Source organism: Chanodichthys erythropterus, chromosome 13 (assembly GCF_024489055.1).
Source record: "Chanodichthys erythropterus isolate Z2021 chromosome 13, ASM2448905v1, whole genome shotgun sequence".
Classification (NCBI taxonomy): Eukaryota; Metazoa; Chordata; class Actinopteri; order Cypriniformes; family Xenocyprididae; genus Chanodichthys; species Chanodichthys erythropterus.
In genome coordinates, this window is record NC_090233.1 from 25,697,188 (window position 1) to 25,716,287 (window position 19,100).

General features: G+C 36.8%; 1 protein-coding gene across 1 annotated transcript; it reads left to right on the forward strand.

Moving 5' to 3' along the window:
- The first annotated feature begins 350 nt into the window (after positions 1–350).
- Positions 351–18,675, forward strand: ube3b (ubiquitin protein ligase E3B). The gene is made up of 27 exons (XM_067407801.1): positions 351–556; positions 1,130–1,226; positions 1,466–1,640; positions 2,035–2,152; positions 2,287–2,346; positions 2,969–3,073; positions 3,254–3,350; positions 3,437–3,522; positions 3,930–4,012; positions 4,134–4,239; positions 4,334–4,454; positions 4,624–4,801; positions 4,914–5,083; positions 6,972–7,139; positions 7,868–8,039; positions 8,201–8,319; positions 8,526–8,640; positions 8,822–8,921; positions 9,083–9,202; positions 9,480–9,656; positions 9,775–10,023; positions 11,531–11,596; positions 11,702–11,760; positions 12,005–12,187; positions 15,150–15,261; positions 15,339–15,431; positions 15,520–18,675. Exons 3-27 carry the CDS (start codon positions 1,480–1,482, stop codon positions 15,709–15,711), a joined length of 3,210 nt encoding a protein of 1,069 aa, XP_067263902.1. The 5' UTR covers positions 351–556; positions 1,130–1,226; positions 1,466–1,479; the 3' UTR covers positions 15,712–18,675.
- The last annotated feature ends 425 nt before the right edge of the window (positions 18,676–19,100 follow it).

Here is a 19,100-nt window from a genome sequence, read left to right on the forward strand (position 1 = left end):
TTTCCAATGAGTTTTTTCACTGATGTTTTAAATTACTCTTTAATCGATAAAGAACAATCATAAAGTTGTTAAGACAATTGATGTATTAGATGTATGGCTGACTTTTGATATAAGATGAAAAAGATTTGATTTTTCTGTTTCGGTTTATATGGATTTATATTTTATGACTGTCTGCCTCTACTGCAAATTTAATACAAACAAACAAACAAACACACAACATAAACAGCTTTCGGATGCAGCCCAAATACATCACAAAGGGTTCCGCGAAATCTTCCACAAAGGGTTAGTACAAAAAACAGCTCCCTGCTGATCTAATTCTCAAATTACTCGTTAAATGTTTAAAATAATAAAGTGTAATATCGCTTTAACAATGAATCGACATCAGTGCACTACGACGATTAAGAAGTATGATCCATATTTCTTGTGAAAGTGGATTGTCATGACAAAAATGTTCCTCCGGAAGGATTACGAGGTTACACCGTTAATGGATTAGAGCTGCGGTGTTTGGGTCGCTCTTTTGTTTACACCAGTTTTCCATTTATTCTCAAACGCTCAGGTAAATGAAACCTTTGTTTATAACGTAAATACTTTCTTTACATTTCATTTGAAACACGTTTATCAAGTGACATCATTTCCCAAGCGTTGCCAGCTCGCTGAATGTTGCAACTGTGTTAGTGTTTGCTAGCTGGATAGCTAGTGTGAATGTTATTGTCTCTGTGGTTTCATTTAATTCACTTGAACTGCGTTGTGTTTTTTTGTTCAAATCTTCTACTAATTTAAACCTTTAGTGTGAACATTGTTTCAGTTGAGTGCTTATCCTGTCGTGTAAGCAAACTGACAGCAATGTTTCGAGTAAATGATAAGGACTCTACTCAGTTTTGGTCTGATAATTCTGTCAGATACTCTTTGATTTCACTTTCTGCTTTGTGATCTGATTGATGTGTCAAGTAAAATCTCCCATATGTTTATAACATATTTCCAGAGTACTTATTAATCAAAATCATGTTATTTATTTTAATTCTTCGACTCATGACTTGCATGTCTAAATCAATGGATCTTTTGTACTGTAAAGTACTATTAATTTTCTTAAATAAAAGTTATTAAAGCAAATTACTCTTCTCTTCTGTAGAGTCCAATGGATCTGCAGAACAACACCTGTGAATATGTGATAGTATTCATGTGACTTGTGGAAGCAGAAGCATTACCAGTCACTACATTAGGGAAAGGTAATTGAGTGTGTGTGTGTGTGTGTGTGTGTGTGTGTTTGTGTGTGTGTTTATGTCTCATTTACAATTTAAAATTGTAAATGAGACAATTTTCTTTATTAATTTACCATGCTTTGAATATAAATGAATCTAATTTTACACTTATGTACTGGCATGCATAGCTTCTGACTTTTTTTTTGCTCTCAGCCATGATGTAGGTTTTTGTTCCTGGCCATGACATTTTAAAGTTTAATCCACAGTTTAGAGTGAAATCATGTTCACCGCTACCCAAACGTCCAAATCTCAATTCCTGGATAAAGCCAGGATAGCACGGGAGGAACGGAAAGGTTATAAGGAGAAAGAGAGAGCTGCCACTCAAATCCAGGCTCTGGTCAGAAGATTCCTCTGCCGTTGCAGGTTGCAAAGAGAAATCAGGTTAGGGCTGACATGAACTGTTTTTTACAATAGTTGTAACCGTTCTAGACAGTCACATGCCTTTGCTGACTTTCTTGGCTTAAGATAAAAAAGTAAAAACGAGGAGTGAAACCTCACAGAGGAAAATTAAAACTGTAGAATTCAGTATTAAAGTATTTATTTCAGTATTAAGTTGTTTGAATGTTATTGTGTTGAATAATGTGAATACTATTTAAAAATAGCTTGGTTTATTTGAGCCAGTGTATTGTGTGATTGTTAATATCCTAATTATAGTCTTTATTAATTAATTTAAATAATATTTTATGCTTTTATGATTTTGATTATTTTCTTTTTTTATTAACATTTCTAAATAGTTTTAGACTATTGAATAGATTTTTTTCACTTTTTGTTTCAGGAAAGAGGTTGATGACTTTATTGCAGTCAGTGATGCAGGTTCAACAAAAAGAAATGCATTATCCATCTTCAAAATTGCTAGAAAATTGTTATTTATATTGAGCAAGGAAGATAAGTTGGTAAGCGTCACAATTCTTTTTAAAATTTAGATTGTTTAGTTATGATTTCTTTATTTAGGTGAACAATTACATTTTATTTACACTTTTTTTGTGAATATTATTAATGATGGCATTGTTTTTTTTCTCTTAAACAGAGATTTGAGAAGTTGTGTAGAATCATACTAAGTAGCATGGATGTTGAGAATGAACCTAAAGTAAGTCTTAAAGGGTTAGTTCACCCACAAATGATAATAATGTCATTAATTACTCAACCTCATGTCGTTCCACACTTGTAAGACCTTTGTTCATCTTCAGAACACAAATTAAGATATTTTTGATGAAATCTGATGGCTCAGTGAGGCCTGCATAGACAGCAATAGCACCGAACTTCTCAAGATCCAGAAAGGTACTCAAAACATATTCAAAACAGTTCATGTGGGTTCAGTGGTTGAACCTTAATATCACTAGATAGTGTTGAAAAGTCGTTATTTTGGGGTTTTTTTGGTGCACAGAAAGTATTCTCGTCACTTTATAATATTAAGGTTGAACTACTGTAGTCACATGAACTGTTTTGAATATGTTTTTAGTACCTTTCTAGATCTTGAGAAGTTCGGTGGCATTAGCCATCAGATTTCATCAAAAATATTTTAATTTGTGTTCTGAAGATGAACAAAGGTCTTACGGGTGTGGAATGACAGTGAGTAATTAATGACATTATTTTCATTTTTGGGTGAACTAACCCTTCAACCAATCAGTGAGTACAACATCTTATATCCTATCTTAACTTATATTAGTTCCACGTTTTTGCATTGTCGTGACAAGCTATTGTTTTTCTAGGTATGGTATGTATCTCTGGCCCTTTCAAAAGATCTCACCATCCCCTGGCTGAAACAGATCAAAGATGTTCTTTGGGTTTCCTGTGAATTTCTGAAAAAACTGAAGGTAATATTACTGCTTTATGATCAGTGCTTTATCTTTTTGAATTAATCATCATTAAGGTTCCATACTGGCAATTCTGAGTCCAAAGCTGTTCATTTTTGAGTCTGTCAGTTATCTGTACATACAGGTCAGGAAGTGCTTCTTGATGAATGCTTATTTCCTGTGTTCCATTTTTCTCTGCAGCCTGACATACTGCAAGATAATAAATTGGTGACACTGCACCTGACAATGCTGATAACGTTCACTGACACATCGACATGGAAAATCATCCGAGGAAAGGGTTCGTGTCACATAATAAGAGCTCATAAGATGATTTGCAGGCTAAAATATGTAGAACCCTACTATAATTTCCTGTCTTTTTTAAAGGGGAGGCCCTCAAGCCTGCTTTAAACAGGATTTGTGAGAACATCATGGGACATCTCAATCAGAAGGGATTCTACTCTGTTCTTCAGGTACTGCTCATACAAACAGCCAATCAGAATCTTTGTTTTGTCTGTAAAAATAACATTTCTTATTATCAATGTTCAAATCAATTATGCTCAATTGTTGAAGCGATGATACAATTCTTCCAGGATGCTTTAATTAATAGAAAGTTCAAAAGAACAGTGTTTATTTGAAATGGAAATCTTTTGTTACAATGTTAAATTCTTTACTGTCACTTTTAATCAATTTAATGCATTCTTCCTGAATGAAAAGTATTAATTTCATTACTGACCCCAAAATTTGAGAAGTGTATATGCAATTAATTCAAACACTTATTCAGCAAATTGTTATCTGATTAAAAAAAAAAAAATCTAGCTTAAACTTAGAGTTTGAGCTTCAAACATTTTGACATTAGAAGCATCTTTGCATTTTGCAGATTCTACTTACAAATGGATTGGCAAGATCCAGACCTTCCCTTTCCAAAGGAACCCTCACAGCCATTTTTACGCTGTCACTCAGGTCGGTTGCCATGAGAACTGGGTTTGCTCTCTGAGACATCTCTCGGTCTGATTACATCAGTAGCTCTATTTCTGTGAAGTTGCAGATAATGTGATGAGCTTTTGGTCCTTGTGTGTTTCAGGCCAGTTGTCGCTGCACATTTCTCAGACAACCTGCTGAGGTCTTTCCTCCTTCACATCATGTCTGTTCCGGCGTTCATCTCGCACCTCAACACACTCACTCCAGATGTAAGAAACAAACACATACAAAAGGATAAAAACACCTCATTCACATACACATCTTAAAGATCTTCAAATTAATCTGAATTTGTGCTCCTTGCAGTGTATGGTCACCATGCAGACCCATGACCTCTTTCGCAAGTTTGTCTTGTTTTTAAGCCGAGAGGAGCAGTGTTTGGATATCTGTGTGTGTCTGGAGGGAAGCCACACTCTGTGCTTACTAGGTAAGCATGTGTGCTTTATACACACTTTTTGGAGTGTGTATTCGATATTGAAAACAATGGTGGACCTGTGAATAGAGAGCTAAGAATCAATGTGCTTGTACTGCTGGGCTATCTTCGCTCTTAGTTTGTAAATCCCATTTCTCTCATATCTTTTATGTTTTGTTTACAGGTAACCTCATTCAGCTGGGATACTTTAATGTAAAAGTTCTAGAGCAGGAAGCTGGTCACTTTGTCAAGGATCTGACAGATATGTTGTCATACTGTCAGAGATATGTGTCTCAGAAGAAATCCAATCTCACACACTGGCACCCAGTGTTGGGCTGGTTCTCTCAGACTGTTGACTATGGGTATGTCAATGTTATATTGACAAAATTAAGCACATTGTTTCTGGATTTCTCTGTTGTGCCATTGTATTAAGACATCTTTCACGTTGTCTCTCTCTCTTTGCTGTCTCTCCAGGCTTAATGAGTCTATGCCGTTGGTAACAAAACAGTTACAGTGTTTGTGGGGAGTTCCAGTGATCTGCACTCTCTTCTGTGACGTTCTCAGCAAAAAGCTAGAAACGCAAGATCCCACACCACCACCCCTTCCTCAGTCAAGCTCATTACAGAATAACCTGCCTGTCAAAAGTGAGAAACACATCATTTTAAACAATAAAGTTTAAAACATTTCTTTCTTTTTTTTTAACCAGACTAATAGAACATAACTTGAGTAAATGATTACACATGGACTGAGTCTGTAATGATTATCGTTAAAGCACACTCAAGGATGTTGTCTCAGTATCCGAAAACCACTTATACATTTTTTTTTTCTGCCATATTTCTGACCACTTTTTTTGTACTAACTCTAAAAAAGTTCTCATCTACTGGGGCTAGGACCCACTAGGGGGCCTCAGCACACTTTCAAGGGGTTCACAGGATGGCTTAAAATTATTTAAGATTAGACAAAAAAGGTTTAAAATATGCTAAAACGGCTTTAAATAAAAATATAAACTGAAATTCTATTTCTTATTTTAGGTCATTCCATTCAAAACTTCATTTCCTTAAAAAAATGTAAGCACCAGGATTATCATGATCTTGGATAACCTGGATATACTGTATGAGAGAATTAAATTAACAAATTTATATAAATTTGGTCAAGCTCTATAATATTTTTGATTGGTACAAATAGCGGTTTGTGCTTTAAAAAAAAAATTTCAAACTAGAAAAGTCTTGTAAATTAATTGGTAGGGGTGTGATTAGACAGGTAGCTCACAATACGTGACGAGACTCGAGATTGAGTTCACGAGACGAGACAAGATTTTTACACACTATTTTTAAGAAATCCTCAATGGCGAAATACATGACTAGAAAAAATATTCTGCAGGTTCATTTGAAATGTTTTAACTAATCATTTTGTAATGAATGTCATTTCAGTTCTACTTTCTGAGTATGAATTATCATATGCAGTAAAAGACAACAATACTCAAACACTGTAAAAGGTTTTGCCACAAACTCAACTGACTGTTGAGTTTGTCTCTTCAGACCTTACTGTACATGATTTATGAGCTTCCACAACTTTTGACCTCCTACCTGAACTCCTTTCCACAAACTGATCATAGAAATAAAAACAGTATAAATAAAAATGGTAACACTTTACAATAAGGTCTCATTTATTAACATTAATGTATTAACCAACATCAGCTAACAATGAGCAATATCTTTGCTACAGTATTTATTAATCTTTGTTTATGTTAGTTAATAAAAATAGTCATTCATTGTTAGTTCATGATAGTTCACAGTGCATTAACTAATGTTAACAAATGAAACCTTATTGTTTGTGCTTAATAAGATTAAGAGAAAACTGTTATTCATTTTTATGGTAACATTTTGAGATTATGGTTGTACTTTATTGTACTCTCTCAATATTCAAAGTGCAAATAAGACCAACATTTTTCTTTGACAAAGAGCTGAGAGATGGTTACAACTACACTGCCCAGCCTAAAATAGCTTTCATATTGAGAGATATTTGTATTCATCAGGGAGCCGCTTTCAAAATGCGGGATATTGAAATCGCGTTTGAATGCGCACTCGCGTTTACTTTCACTTTCTCGATCGCACGTACTCTGTGAATATGGAGTGGCGGCGACCGTTATCCAACTGAATTAAATGCTTTTTATTTAAATACAAAGCAAAACGATAGTTGAGGCGTAATGTAAACATAGCGGTGGCATATTCTTTCCTAATCATCCTAACACTCTGTCATGGCAACATCATAAGACTACTTTTCACCTCGACAAGAAATCTCATCACACCCCTATTAAGTGGTAATAAAAACTGTAAGACATGAAGAGTATTCAGTTATTTTGATTATGTAAATTAATTATTTATAATAATTGTATTTATTTATTTTAATATAACCACTCCTTTTTGTTTTAAACAAAGGATAAAAAGTAAACAGTGTGATTGCTTGTGTCATCAAGACTGTATTCATCCTGTTTTCACTGAGGATCCTTTGTTAAACTCTCTTCATGGTTAGATCTGTTCAAGAGAGCGTTCCAAAAGTCTGCATCTGTGCGGAACATCCTGAAACCGGTCGGGGGAAAGCGTGTGGATTCAGCTGAGGTCCAGAAGGTGTGCAGTATTTGTGTGTTGTATCAGACGGCTCTCACCACACTCACACAAATCCGCCTGCAGATTCTCACAGGTACTTTTCATATGAAACCATTTATGTAGTCAGTGCTGTTTACACACATGTACTCAAGCAAACACTTCAGTTTTATCTCTTAGTAATGTATTCTGTTAAAGTCAGAAGTTAATGCACATGCAGTTTGAGTACAGCTCACCTTGTTTCCAGATCCTGGAAAAACTGTTTATGCTTTTATCAGACACTTCTGCAGAAAAATAGTTGTTTGTAGGGTAGGGTAGGTCCAAGACCACTGTAGTATTGGCAAGTAAAACAAAACATTCTTGGTCTTTTAAATATTTAAAGGTGCTCTAACTGATCCTGGGTGTAGTAACTTCCTGTTGACGTTCAAAGTGTTGTCAAACAAAACAGAGGCTAGCTAGACCCTCCCTCCTCCTCCTCCCCCTCCCCTCCGTGCTTCCTGAAACAGTCATGAACGCGCATTTAAAATCTTTCTTGTCGGTTATTGGCTAGAGCATGTTTATTATGTTTCGTGGTCCAGGCTGCACCAGTTTGTTTTTATTGCCGTTTTCGGAGCTTGTGGCGACTACAGAGACCGCGTTTTTTTACAGTGTGTTCAGGGAACAGGCAGCTAACGGATAGTGAGGAGATGTTTGCTGTATGTGACCAAAAATGTTTTTGCCTAAAAACGCGTGACATCACTTAGAGCACCTTTAATGTCAAAATAAATTAGATTGATATTATTGTTAATCTTGATTTCATGGTTTCTAATTAAACTCTGTTTCCAGGACTGACATATCTGGATGAACTGCTGCCCAAGCTGTGGGCATTTATCTGTGAGCTTGGCCCTCAGGGAGGACTACGACTCTTCATGGAGTGTCTCAATAATGACACGGAAGAGTCCAAACAGCTCCTGGCCATGCTGATGCTCTTCTGTGACTGTTCCAGACATCTCATCACGTAAGAGTTGTATAGTTCACTGGTGACAGTGCTTCTACTTTGCATTTATTCTATTTAATTTAATTTTTTTTTTTTTTTTTATTCAATTATTTTTACTATATATATGTGTGTGTGTGTGTGTGTGTGTGAATGTGCATGTTGTTCTGTGAATTATATTACAGGATTCTGGATGACATAGAGGTGTATGAGGAACAGATTTCTTTTAAAATGGAAGAGCTAGTCACCATCTCCTCTTTTCTCAACACATTTGTGTACAAGATGATCTGGGATGGTATTTTAGGTAAGCAAGTATTATTTAGCCCATGTGTTTGTTTTTGCAACAATGTACCTTTTATGTTTATGCTTTCTTTTGTCCAGTCTTTTTCTCCACTCATTTCTTGTGGTTGCAGTTTCATTTTGATAAACCACAGTTGTTTTGAGCCATCTGCATATGGAGCCAGTGATAATGTGCTTTCTGTAGTGACTGTGGTCATTAATTTGTTTCAGAGAATGCCAAAGGGGAGAAGTTGGACTTATTCCACAGTGTTCATGGCTGGCTGATGGTTCTGTATGAGCGGGACTGTCGCAGGAGATTCACGCCTGAAGATCACTGGCTCCGCAAGTGTGTCACTCTTACATATCACTGAGCCAGATTACTCTCTGGTTTTACTTTAGAGTTGGGGTTAGGGACCATTCAAATCAAATTGCTGAGATTATTATTCTCATGTAGGGGAAAAAATAAATGCACCGGCCAACAAATTAGGTCTCATTTCCTTTTTATTTTCTCTGCATGTCTAATACAGAGACCTGAAGCCCAGCCTGTTGTTCCAGGAGCTGGAGAAAGGCAAAAGAAGAGCACAGCTGCTACTTCAATACATTCCTCATGTCATCCCACACAAAAATGTGAGAACCAAAATTGCTAATGTTCATCAGTGCCTCAGTGGATTGGATCATACAAACATTCAATTTCCATTTCCTGAGACCGAGAATCCAATTTAGATTGACCAAATAATATTTTTTTTTAAACAAAACATGTGAAATTTACAGATGTGTTTTTTTCACAGAGGGTGCTGCTGTTCCGGAACATTGTGACAAAAGAGAAAGAGACTCTAGGATTGGTGGAAACAAGCTCCGCCTCTCCCCATGTGACCCATATAACCATTCGACGCTCACGCATGTTGGAGGTAATGGATGCTTTGTCATTCATTTGATGGACTAAAACATACACAATGCCTAGATGACATGTTTTATGCCTATTAGCTTTCCTGTAGCTCAAATAGTAGAGCATGGCACCAAGGTCATGGGTTCGTTTCCCAGGGAACGGATGAACTAATAAAATGTATACCTTGAATGCAATGTGAGTCGCTTTGGATGAAAGTGTCTGCCAAATGTATACATGTAAATGCAGGATGATAATAATGATAATAGTAATAATCTCTTTCTGTTTGTTACTCTTCATAGGATGGTTATGATCAGCTGCGGCGTCTACCTGTCAATTCCATTAAAGGAGTGATCCGAGTTAAGTTTGTGAATGATTTAGGAGTGGATGAGGCTGGAATTGACCAGGATGGTGTGTTTAAAGAGTTTTTAGAAGAGATCATCAAGAAGGTTTTCAACCCAGCGCTCAATCTATTTAAGGTACACACTGCTCTCTCTTAGGCCAAACGACTGCGAGCAGTTCACCCAAACGATCCTTATAAGACCTTCCTTACTTCACCAATAAACCTCCACTTCATATTTTTTCTCTCTCTTTCAGACCACAAGTGGGAATGAGAGATTATACCCCTCCCCAACCTCCAGCATCCATGAGAACCACCTTCAGCTGTTTGAATTTGTTGGAAAGATGCTGGGAAAGGCCATGTATGAAGGCATTGTGGTGGACGTGCCTTTTGCCTCTTTTTTCCTCAGTCAGGTTCTAGGTCATCATCACAGCACTTTCTACAGCTCGATAGATGAGCTGCCCTCCCTCGACTCAGAGTTCTACAAAAACCTCACCTCTATCAAGGTCAGTGCCAACGTGACTATTGTAGTAGGGCTGGGAAAATAAAAAATAAAATTTCTTGCAAATCGAGAAATGATTCTTGATCGATTCTGAGATTTTCCAAACGAATCGCGATTCTCTCTCAAATCGGTTCAGAGCTTAGTTTTTAACAGCAGATGGCACTGCGTGCTTTAGAAACAGCCATACTCTGCTTGCTTCCAATTCCTTACACACACCACTTGAACCTTCTATAAAATAATTATTCATGAAGTTCGAAAAGGTTGAAGTGAATTACAAGGGTATTTCCAGTGGTCTGTTTACATTAATCTTGCATCATAAAAGCATTCTGAGATGCAAGTACATTCTCAGACTCAGCCGAAAACATGAGCACTCTTCTTCGTGAGCATTTGAGCTTGCTGTTAAAAACTAGCCTAGAGCGTCATCTGCTGTTAAAAACTAAGCTCAGAATCGATTCGAGAGAGAATCACCAAGCATTCTGAAAATCTCAAAATTGATCCACGAATCGAGAAGCATCAATTTATTGTTGCAGCCCTATATTATAGTATTTGTACAGTTTGGAAAATGCTTGATTTTAACCATTATGTTTTCAAGGTTTGAAACGTGATTAGATTTTGAATATCACCCTTGAAATTGCTTGATGTCCAGTGTGATTTAAAATAAAAGTGATGAATGAATAATTAACTAAAAGTGATGAATGAAAAATTAATAAAAGTGATAAATGAAAAATAAATGAATGAAAAATTAACTTTATTACATATCAAGTAGTTGAACCCTTGCACATCATGAGCCTCATTGCTTTAATGTCACGTGAGCACATAAAAGTATGTGTGAAAGGTGGCCAAAAATCACATTGACATCACATCACATCACAATTACTTTAATGTTACCCAAATATACACTATGGTGAACAGCTGCAGCAGTAGTGGTTCCCGAAATCTGTTACTCTTAAATACCGTTAATCTACCGTTAATAATATTGTATCTGTTATAGAACTCCTTATAAATGAAAATGTGAAGATTTCAAGGTGAAATTGATACATTTTTAAACAGCAGAATGATATCGCAGCAGTTTTCTTTCAGCCCGACTCATTCAGATTCAGGATTTGATTCATATTTGTTTTGCTCTTGGTGTAAAAGGACCATTCGATTTGAGATTTGTTTAGCTTTTTCACATCGCCTTTGGTTTTTAAATATTTAATTTTCTAAATATTTTACAATGGATTTATTCAGTGTGTGTGTGTGTGTGTGTGTGTAGATCCGTATATTTATATATATAAATATATATATACATATATATATATATATATATATATATATATATATATATATATATATATATATATATATATATATATATATATATATTCTTTAATATTTTCATTAAAAAAATTAAAGTACATTTATATCACTTCTTTTGTGTTGTTCTCCTCCCATTAAATTATGGAAAATAAAAACGTTTCTCACTGTAAGTGTAGTAATATCCATGACTGTGTATTAATTTGATTTTTCAGCGTTACGATGGGGACGTCAGTGATCTGGGTCTGACTTTATCCTATGATGAAGAGGTGATGGGGCAGGTAAGCAACTTTTTTGTCAGCTGAACCTACTTTGTTGGTTCTTGTGACACTATTGGCTTTCCTTGTCCTCTCTTATACTATTTTCCTTTCTTTGTCTCTTCACAGTTAGTCTGTCATGAGCTAATTCCTGGTGGAAAGACTATGCCTGTCACTAATGAAAACAAGTGAGTCCATTTTGTCTCTTCAGTCAAGTGTAAATGAAATTTTTGTGGCAGAGCTGCCTCCTATTCACATTCAATACAATAAGGAGAAATGACCCGATGAAAAAACAAATTAGTATTGGAAGCAGAGCGGTTCAAAAAGCAATTAGGGATTTGCTGCCACAGACAAATGCTTAACTTCTCTGCAAGCTTAGAATAGGACAGAATAAAAGAATGTTTTGTCATTAACCCCCCTTCCACCCTTCAGGATCAGCTACATCCACCTGATGGCCCACTTCCGCATGCACACTCAGATCAAGGAGCAGACCGCAGCATTCATCAGGGGCTTCCGCAGCATCATCAACCCAGAGTGGCTGCACATGTTCTCCACCCCTGAAGTCCAGAGGCTCATCTCTGGAGACAACGCTGAGATAGACCTGGATGATCTCAAGTAAACCTGCAGTTTTTAACTCTGGCCTTGAAGGGTTTTGCTTATCAGTTTGCTGATTTGTAATACAAACTAAGAGTGATGCACTGCATTAAACCTAAATTGCTCTCTATAGTCGACAAGGCTGGAAGCATCTAATGCATCACACCTTCAGTGCACAGACACCCCTTTTTTATTTTTGATTGCCTGTATTGCTAGGCAATGAAATTTGGTCTGAAATAGGGCTGTCACAATATCAGATTTTCACTACACAATTATTGTGGCCAAAAGGCTTCACAATAATGATATTATTTAGTCTCTTTTTGGCCCATGAATCTCACTCAAAATAATAAAAAAAAAGTGTAGGGAGGTAAAGAGAGAGTTCGTAACCATAACTGTACAAAACCGTACAGAAATACGGTTGGCCAGCATTTCCTGAACACTGGGTCATGTAACACCTTGTTGTTGTTGTTTTTTACGGAACAACTCCCTCACTGGCAAGTTAACTTTTATCTTGTATATGTAGAGTGTCTTGATTTCATCTGTTATCTCCTCTGATGTGATTTTGTGTGGAAGTTCTACCTACACTTTTATGATCGATCAATCAGAATTCAAAGCCGTTCATACAGATCGTGTTTTTGCATTACACTGCGCTGCTTTAGCGTGTTTTTTTTGCAAACTTGCCCTAGATTGACATTTGCATTCTAAAAATACAGTGCTCATTTAAAAAGTTTAAAAAACACATCTCTAGACCTTGCACTTATTTATTCCACTACCCTCTGTTTTTAAATACAAATCATGTTCTGTGGGAATGGCCCCTTAAAGGGGATAGTTCACCCAAAACTGAAAATAATCCCATAATTTACTCGCCCTCAAGCCATCCTAGGTGTATATGACTATCCTCTTTCAGACAAACACAGAGTTATATTAAAAATGTCCTGACTCTTCCAAGCTTTATAATGCTAGTCAATGGGGCTCAAGATTTTAAAGCCCAAAAAGCGCATCCATTCATCATAAAAGTAATCCATACAGCTGGGGGTTAGGCTTTCTGATGTGAAGTGAAGCGATGCGTTTGTGTAAGAAAAATATCCATATTTAAAATTTTATAAACTATAATAACTTGCTTCTGGCAATGGCCATATGCAAGTCGAATTCCAGTGCAAGAGTGACCTCTGACCCGACGCATGAAGTTGAATGTAGGAGTAGCGTAATCTTGGGTGAGTGTAGACGCCTTAAAGGTCCCGTTTTTCGTGTTTTTTTTGAAGCTTTGATTGTGTTTATAGTGTGCAATATAACATGTGTTCATGTTTCGCGTGTAAAAAAAACACAGTATTTTTTACATAATTTACTTATCTGTATACCGCTGTTTCCACTGTCATATAAACGGGCTGATGACTTCCTTGTTCTATGAAGTCCCTCCTTCAGAAATACGTAACGAGTTCTGATTGTGCCAGCGGTTCCTGTGTTGTGATTCGACAGCAGCTTAGCGCTCCTTGACCGGAAAGGTCACGCCTCTTACCATAACGTGTGCTGCACATAGTTTTACATGTGGATTATTGTGGTGTTGTGCCGAATGAACACAAAAGACAATAATTCCCGAGAGACTGAACTCTTTAATCTCCACAAGCAGCGACAGAAAATGTACAACGTTAGCACTCACTCAGAAGAGTACCTCATACGGAAAACACTCATATGCATAAACATAGTCCCCTCTTGTGGCCATTATGTGCACTGCAGTCCAACATTAACTATTGCAGTAAGGATAACACAATTATAATTTTCGGGAACCGAATTAAACATAAATTGTAACCATTGATCTCTAAGTACAGCGTCCCTGGGAAGCCAAACAAAGGTGATTGGACTGCAGGATGAAAATAACACCGTTTCAACGACATGACGACAAACACACTCTACAAAGGCAACTCTTGCTCTTCTCCGTGGGAGCGCAACAAGACCACGCCCCCTTTTTTGTGTATTCCTGTGGGCGGAGGTTAATCAAAAAACTGTTTTAGTGACGTCATTAAAGAAGGAAGTAGAGGGATGTAGTCCAAACTGGCCGTTCGATGTAGGCGACTTCTGTTAAATAAAATATCTCGCTTGGCATTGAACTTTGAGCTTTAAAATTTTACAGATTTTATTTATACTCTAACAACAACATTATTTACTAAATAAAGTTTGAACCATGGGATCACGAAAAACAGGACCTTTAATTCATGACCAGTGTTTTGTATGGCTCTATCCTCTGCGCTTCCATGTTCATCAATACGTCATGCGTTGGGTCAGAGGTCACTCTTCCCCCGGAACTAGACTTACGTATGGCTTTTGCCAAAAGTCAGTTATTATAGTTTTTAAAGTTTTAAATATGGCTATTTTTCTTACAAAAACCCATCACTTTGCTTCAGAAGGCCTTTATTAACCCCCTGGAGCTGGATGGGTGGATGGATGGATGGATGGATGGATGGATGTGCTTTTTTGGCCTTCAAAATCTTGAGCCCCATTCACTAGCATTATAAAGCTTGGAAGAGCCAGGATACTTTTTATTTTTATATATATATATATTTTTTTAACTCAGATTGTGTTTGTCTGAAAAAAAGATAAACACCTAGGATGGCTTGAGGGTGAGTAAATCATGGGATAATTTTTGGGTGAACTATCCCTTTAAAGTACAATACCACCACATACTATGTTGCAGATTTTATTCTGAAATAATTCTTTAATTTGTTATTGTTTTAAATGATCTATGAGTGTTACGTCAAAGCTAGCTACTGTATGTGGTGATTCTGGTCTCTGACCTTCTAATTTAAATCAAGTTTTGTTTCTAACATACACATTTGTTGACATATCCTTATTTCACCACATTTATATCCACTGTGCAGATCTTTCCCACAATCATTGCAGAAATTGGTGTCCACATGTAGCCCTAATAGTCACATGCTGTGAAGAACAGTCATAAAAAGGTTGCAATGCCATTTTCTCTGTCTCCCAGGAAGCACACTGTGTACTATGGAGGTTTCCATAGCAGCCACAGAGTCATTCTTTGGCTCTGGGACATTCTCTCCAGTGACTTCTCCCCTGAGGAGAGAGCCATGTTCCTGAAGGTAATACTTCTCAAATCTTAAAGGAGTTATATTTCAAATGTTTATTGCCGTCTATTAAGTGGCTGTTTTCGTCACAGTTTGTCACCAGCTGCTCACGACCTCCTCTGCTCGGTTTTGCCTACCTCAAACCTCCTTTCTCCATCCGCTGTGTGGAAGTATCTGACGATCAGGTTAGATTACTTCATCATCTTAATCCATACACTGTACTGCAAAGATCTTGTTGTTTCATCTTTCTTTTTTGTTTGATTGTGTATGCAGGACACAGGTGACACTCTAGGCAGTGTTCTCCGTGGATTTTTCACCATCCGTAAAAAGGAGCCAGGTGGTCGCCTTCCTACATCCTCCACTTGTTTCAACCTACTCAAGCTGCCCAACTACAGCAAGAAGAGCATACTCAGAGACAAACTCCGCTACGCAATCAGCATGAACACTGGCTTTGAGCTTTCATAACCCATGCTGGTTTATTCTACATGTACAAACACAAACATCTACAAACATAAACATCAACAAGACTGGCGGTGGCCTAACTGTTAAAGGTGGCCATACAGAGATTGAAGTAGGAGACATTACAAGATTACAATCCTGCTTCATCGGCATTGTGGCCTTCAATTAAGGCTCTTGACCTTGAGTTGCTCAAGCTCAATTTTTCCATCAATGTCTACCCTGTCTTGTCCAACAAATGGAAAGTGAATGAAGAAACTAACTTCTTAAACTAGTAGAACTGAGCTAAACGTATCAAGTCAGAGACTCTTTGAGGAGCTCAACCATAGAAGTATATTAGTGTACAAACATCTTCAGAGAACTTTTTGAACCACTTGAAGATCCATATTTAGTGTCATGTTCTTTATTCTCAGCATTTGAAGCCAAAAGAGCTCCAAACGCCTTATACAATCAGTTTTAAACCAGCTCAATTTAATGTCATCGTCAGGATTCTTCTGACCCCTACTACTTGAGAGCGAAACCTGTCAATCGAGACCGAGAAACTGAACTCAGTGTGCGCATCCAAAGTAACTCCAAAACTAAATTTAGTTTGGTCCTCATTGGCTTCTAATCACTGTGCCCATTTGTTGATGAACACTCCTAAACCTCCTTTTAAAGTTACAGCAGATACATTGGTGGATGTACAGATGTAAGATCTGCAGAAACAGTTCAGCGTTGTCTCTCAGGTCTCCGTGTCAGTGGAAAGCAATACTAACGCAATGCAAGCCATGCAACTGAAGACACAAAGGAGGCTTTTGCCTGTTTGTACGGCAAATGCTTTCGAACCCATAGCGCACTAAACGTCTGCTGGACTTGAGGACAGAGCGTTGAGAGGAAATCCAGCACTGTTGATTGACTTCAGTGAGGCAGAGCCAGCAGTATGTCAGATAAGAGATGTCCCTGCAGAGGTACATCTCTCCTTTCCTGCTTTCTCATGGTATACACTACAGGGCCCCGACCCAGAATGCATCATTGGCCTAATGTCATGGTGACATTTCTTTTTGCTCATTTTATTATACTCATTATTCTGCTAATTGCTTTTCATCTCTAACGCTGTCTTAATGTCAAACTAATACAGGCAAGAATGAAACCACTAAAAGGAATTGTACTCCAGCTCGGAAGTCACCAATCATCACATGACAAATCGCTCTCCCTGTCATCTCCCACTAACTCTCTGCCCTTCTTTGCGGTGTATACTGGAATTAAGCCATAGTGAGGACGACTAGCTATCAAACCAGCTCTTGTAGGGACTTTTTTCTTAAAGGGAGAGTGTTACAGTGACTTCTCTGAAAGGTCAATGGGCTCAATGGAATATCGTGAATTGTTATTCCAAGTGGACAAAAAAGAAAAGAAAAAAAAATCTCCCTTTGCATGATGTCACTGAATGATTCAGATGATTCCATGTCCGTGTCACACAGGTCAAAGCCTGCTGTTTATGTTGTATTTTTTATTTTTTTTTGCATTGTCATAAAGAAGGTTAGGGTCAATCTGTTAAGAAATTTCTGGTTCATCAACTAAAATCTAAAAGAAAAACATTCAGAAAATATGTTTTGCAAAAAGAAAGTGAAGCCTATTTTTAGGTACATCAAGATTTAAATTGACCATCAAGAAAACAAATTTACATGCGTTATATATTGTTAAAAGAAATTATTAAATTATTTATATGTATATTATTTTATTAAATTGAAATTTACAGTTTTAAGTATACATCATGGTAGTATTTGTTGTACTACTTTAAATACATTTTTATTAAGTCATTGTATCCAGATAATATTTTGGGATGTAGTGCTTATATTTAGTAAGGCTTTATTTTGTTCTTGCAAAATATAGTTGTATTATTTTGTTTTCTCTTGATTTTGGGGTGAATTATGACCTGGACATTTCTTCATGTGATTTGCTCTTGGTTTCAGGTCTCTTAAAAGTCGTAAACGGCTGTAGTTATTCCAGAATATATATGCAAACCCTCTTCCCTTTGTATGCAGTATATGCAAAATTATAGTTAACCTGCCATAATCTGTCTGCTCCCCTCTCCCAGCTCTTCATAAATCAAGGCATGAAAATATCTTCTGGACATTTGTAGATGTGAAAAATGGCTTTAAGATCTCTTTTTTTTTTTTTTTTTTTTGTATCCGTTGCTGTTAATGTTAAGTTATAAATGTATTGTCCTAATGCACAAGGGCTTAGGCTGTGTCCCGTAGCAGAGTTTGGTATTTAAATGAACTGACATTAACATGCTATTCCCTTTGAAAGATGTTCAAGTGCTCTGATTGGTGTTGTGGATGAGGAATGTGTTTGGCATAATGCTGTAAATGCAAAAATATTCACGTTAATGAAGAGTCTTTATGGACCCTGCTATGTATGGTGAAATGACTCACCTGAATTTCATGATGTCATAGAATCTTGCTTTCTCTCTCTTGGATAGGGATGCAACAACCTTTAAAGTGTCTGGTCTCTATTCATTTGCTTGATGAAGAAGTGTCTTTTGAATTTGGTTGCACTACATGAACTGCAGGTTGTTATATACGCAGTATATTACAAAAGCAATGGCATTGTAAAGTTATCCATATGTACAGTAAAATTTCTTCTGTAAAATGTAGACTTATTTGTCATTCAACCATGTAAAACATTTGAATATCCAAATCTAAAAACTTTACTAAACAACAAAGAATGTCCGCTGTCATTTATTATTAGATTATCTGATGCTAGTTAGGACTGGAATATACTACATGACTTTTGCCCTGATTTTTGTCAAAGCCAGTTGCCAAAAGTCAGAGGTAGTCTGCAGATTTTGGGCGATTTGAAGTTGGCAGATCTCACAGAAACATTTTTTTTTTTTTTTTAGCTTCAGACTGTGATTCCATCCAGTCAATGTTTGATATTTTGAGCTTGAAATATTGTCTTCATTTGTCATTCGTCTTCTAGCAACAAGGAGATTTGTTTCTGCATTTGTTTTGTTCTGACATAAAAGTCTGGTAGTGTGTGATGCGTTTTTTTTTTTTTTTCTTTTTTTTTTTTCTTTAAACATTTACAACCTTTAATTTAAAAGTCATGTAGTATGTTCCAGCCTTTAGAACATTGTGATATTGCAGCTGTGATGTCTTATTCGGATCAGAGCTGGAGTTTTGTTCTTCAGCTTGAAACCTCTCAAAATTAAATAAGCATGCCATTGGTTATTTCGCAGTATATGGGTCTGAGTCTCAGCTTAAGAAATGACTACAGTCAGTTTCAAAAGTACTAATGGTGGAGATTTCCTGGGCACAACATCTTGTAGAGAATTTCATGGTTTAGAAGAGCAACTTGGCAATAAGTGTTTTAAACAAACGCTGCAATGAATCATTTTTTATTTGTGGTTCTTCGAC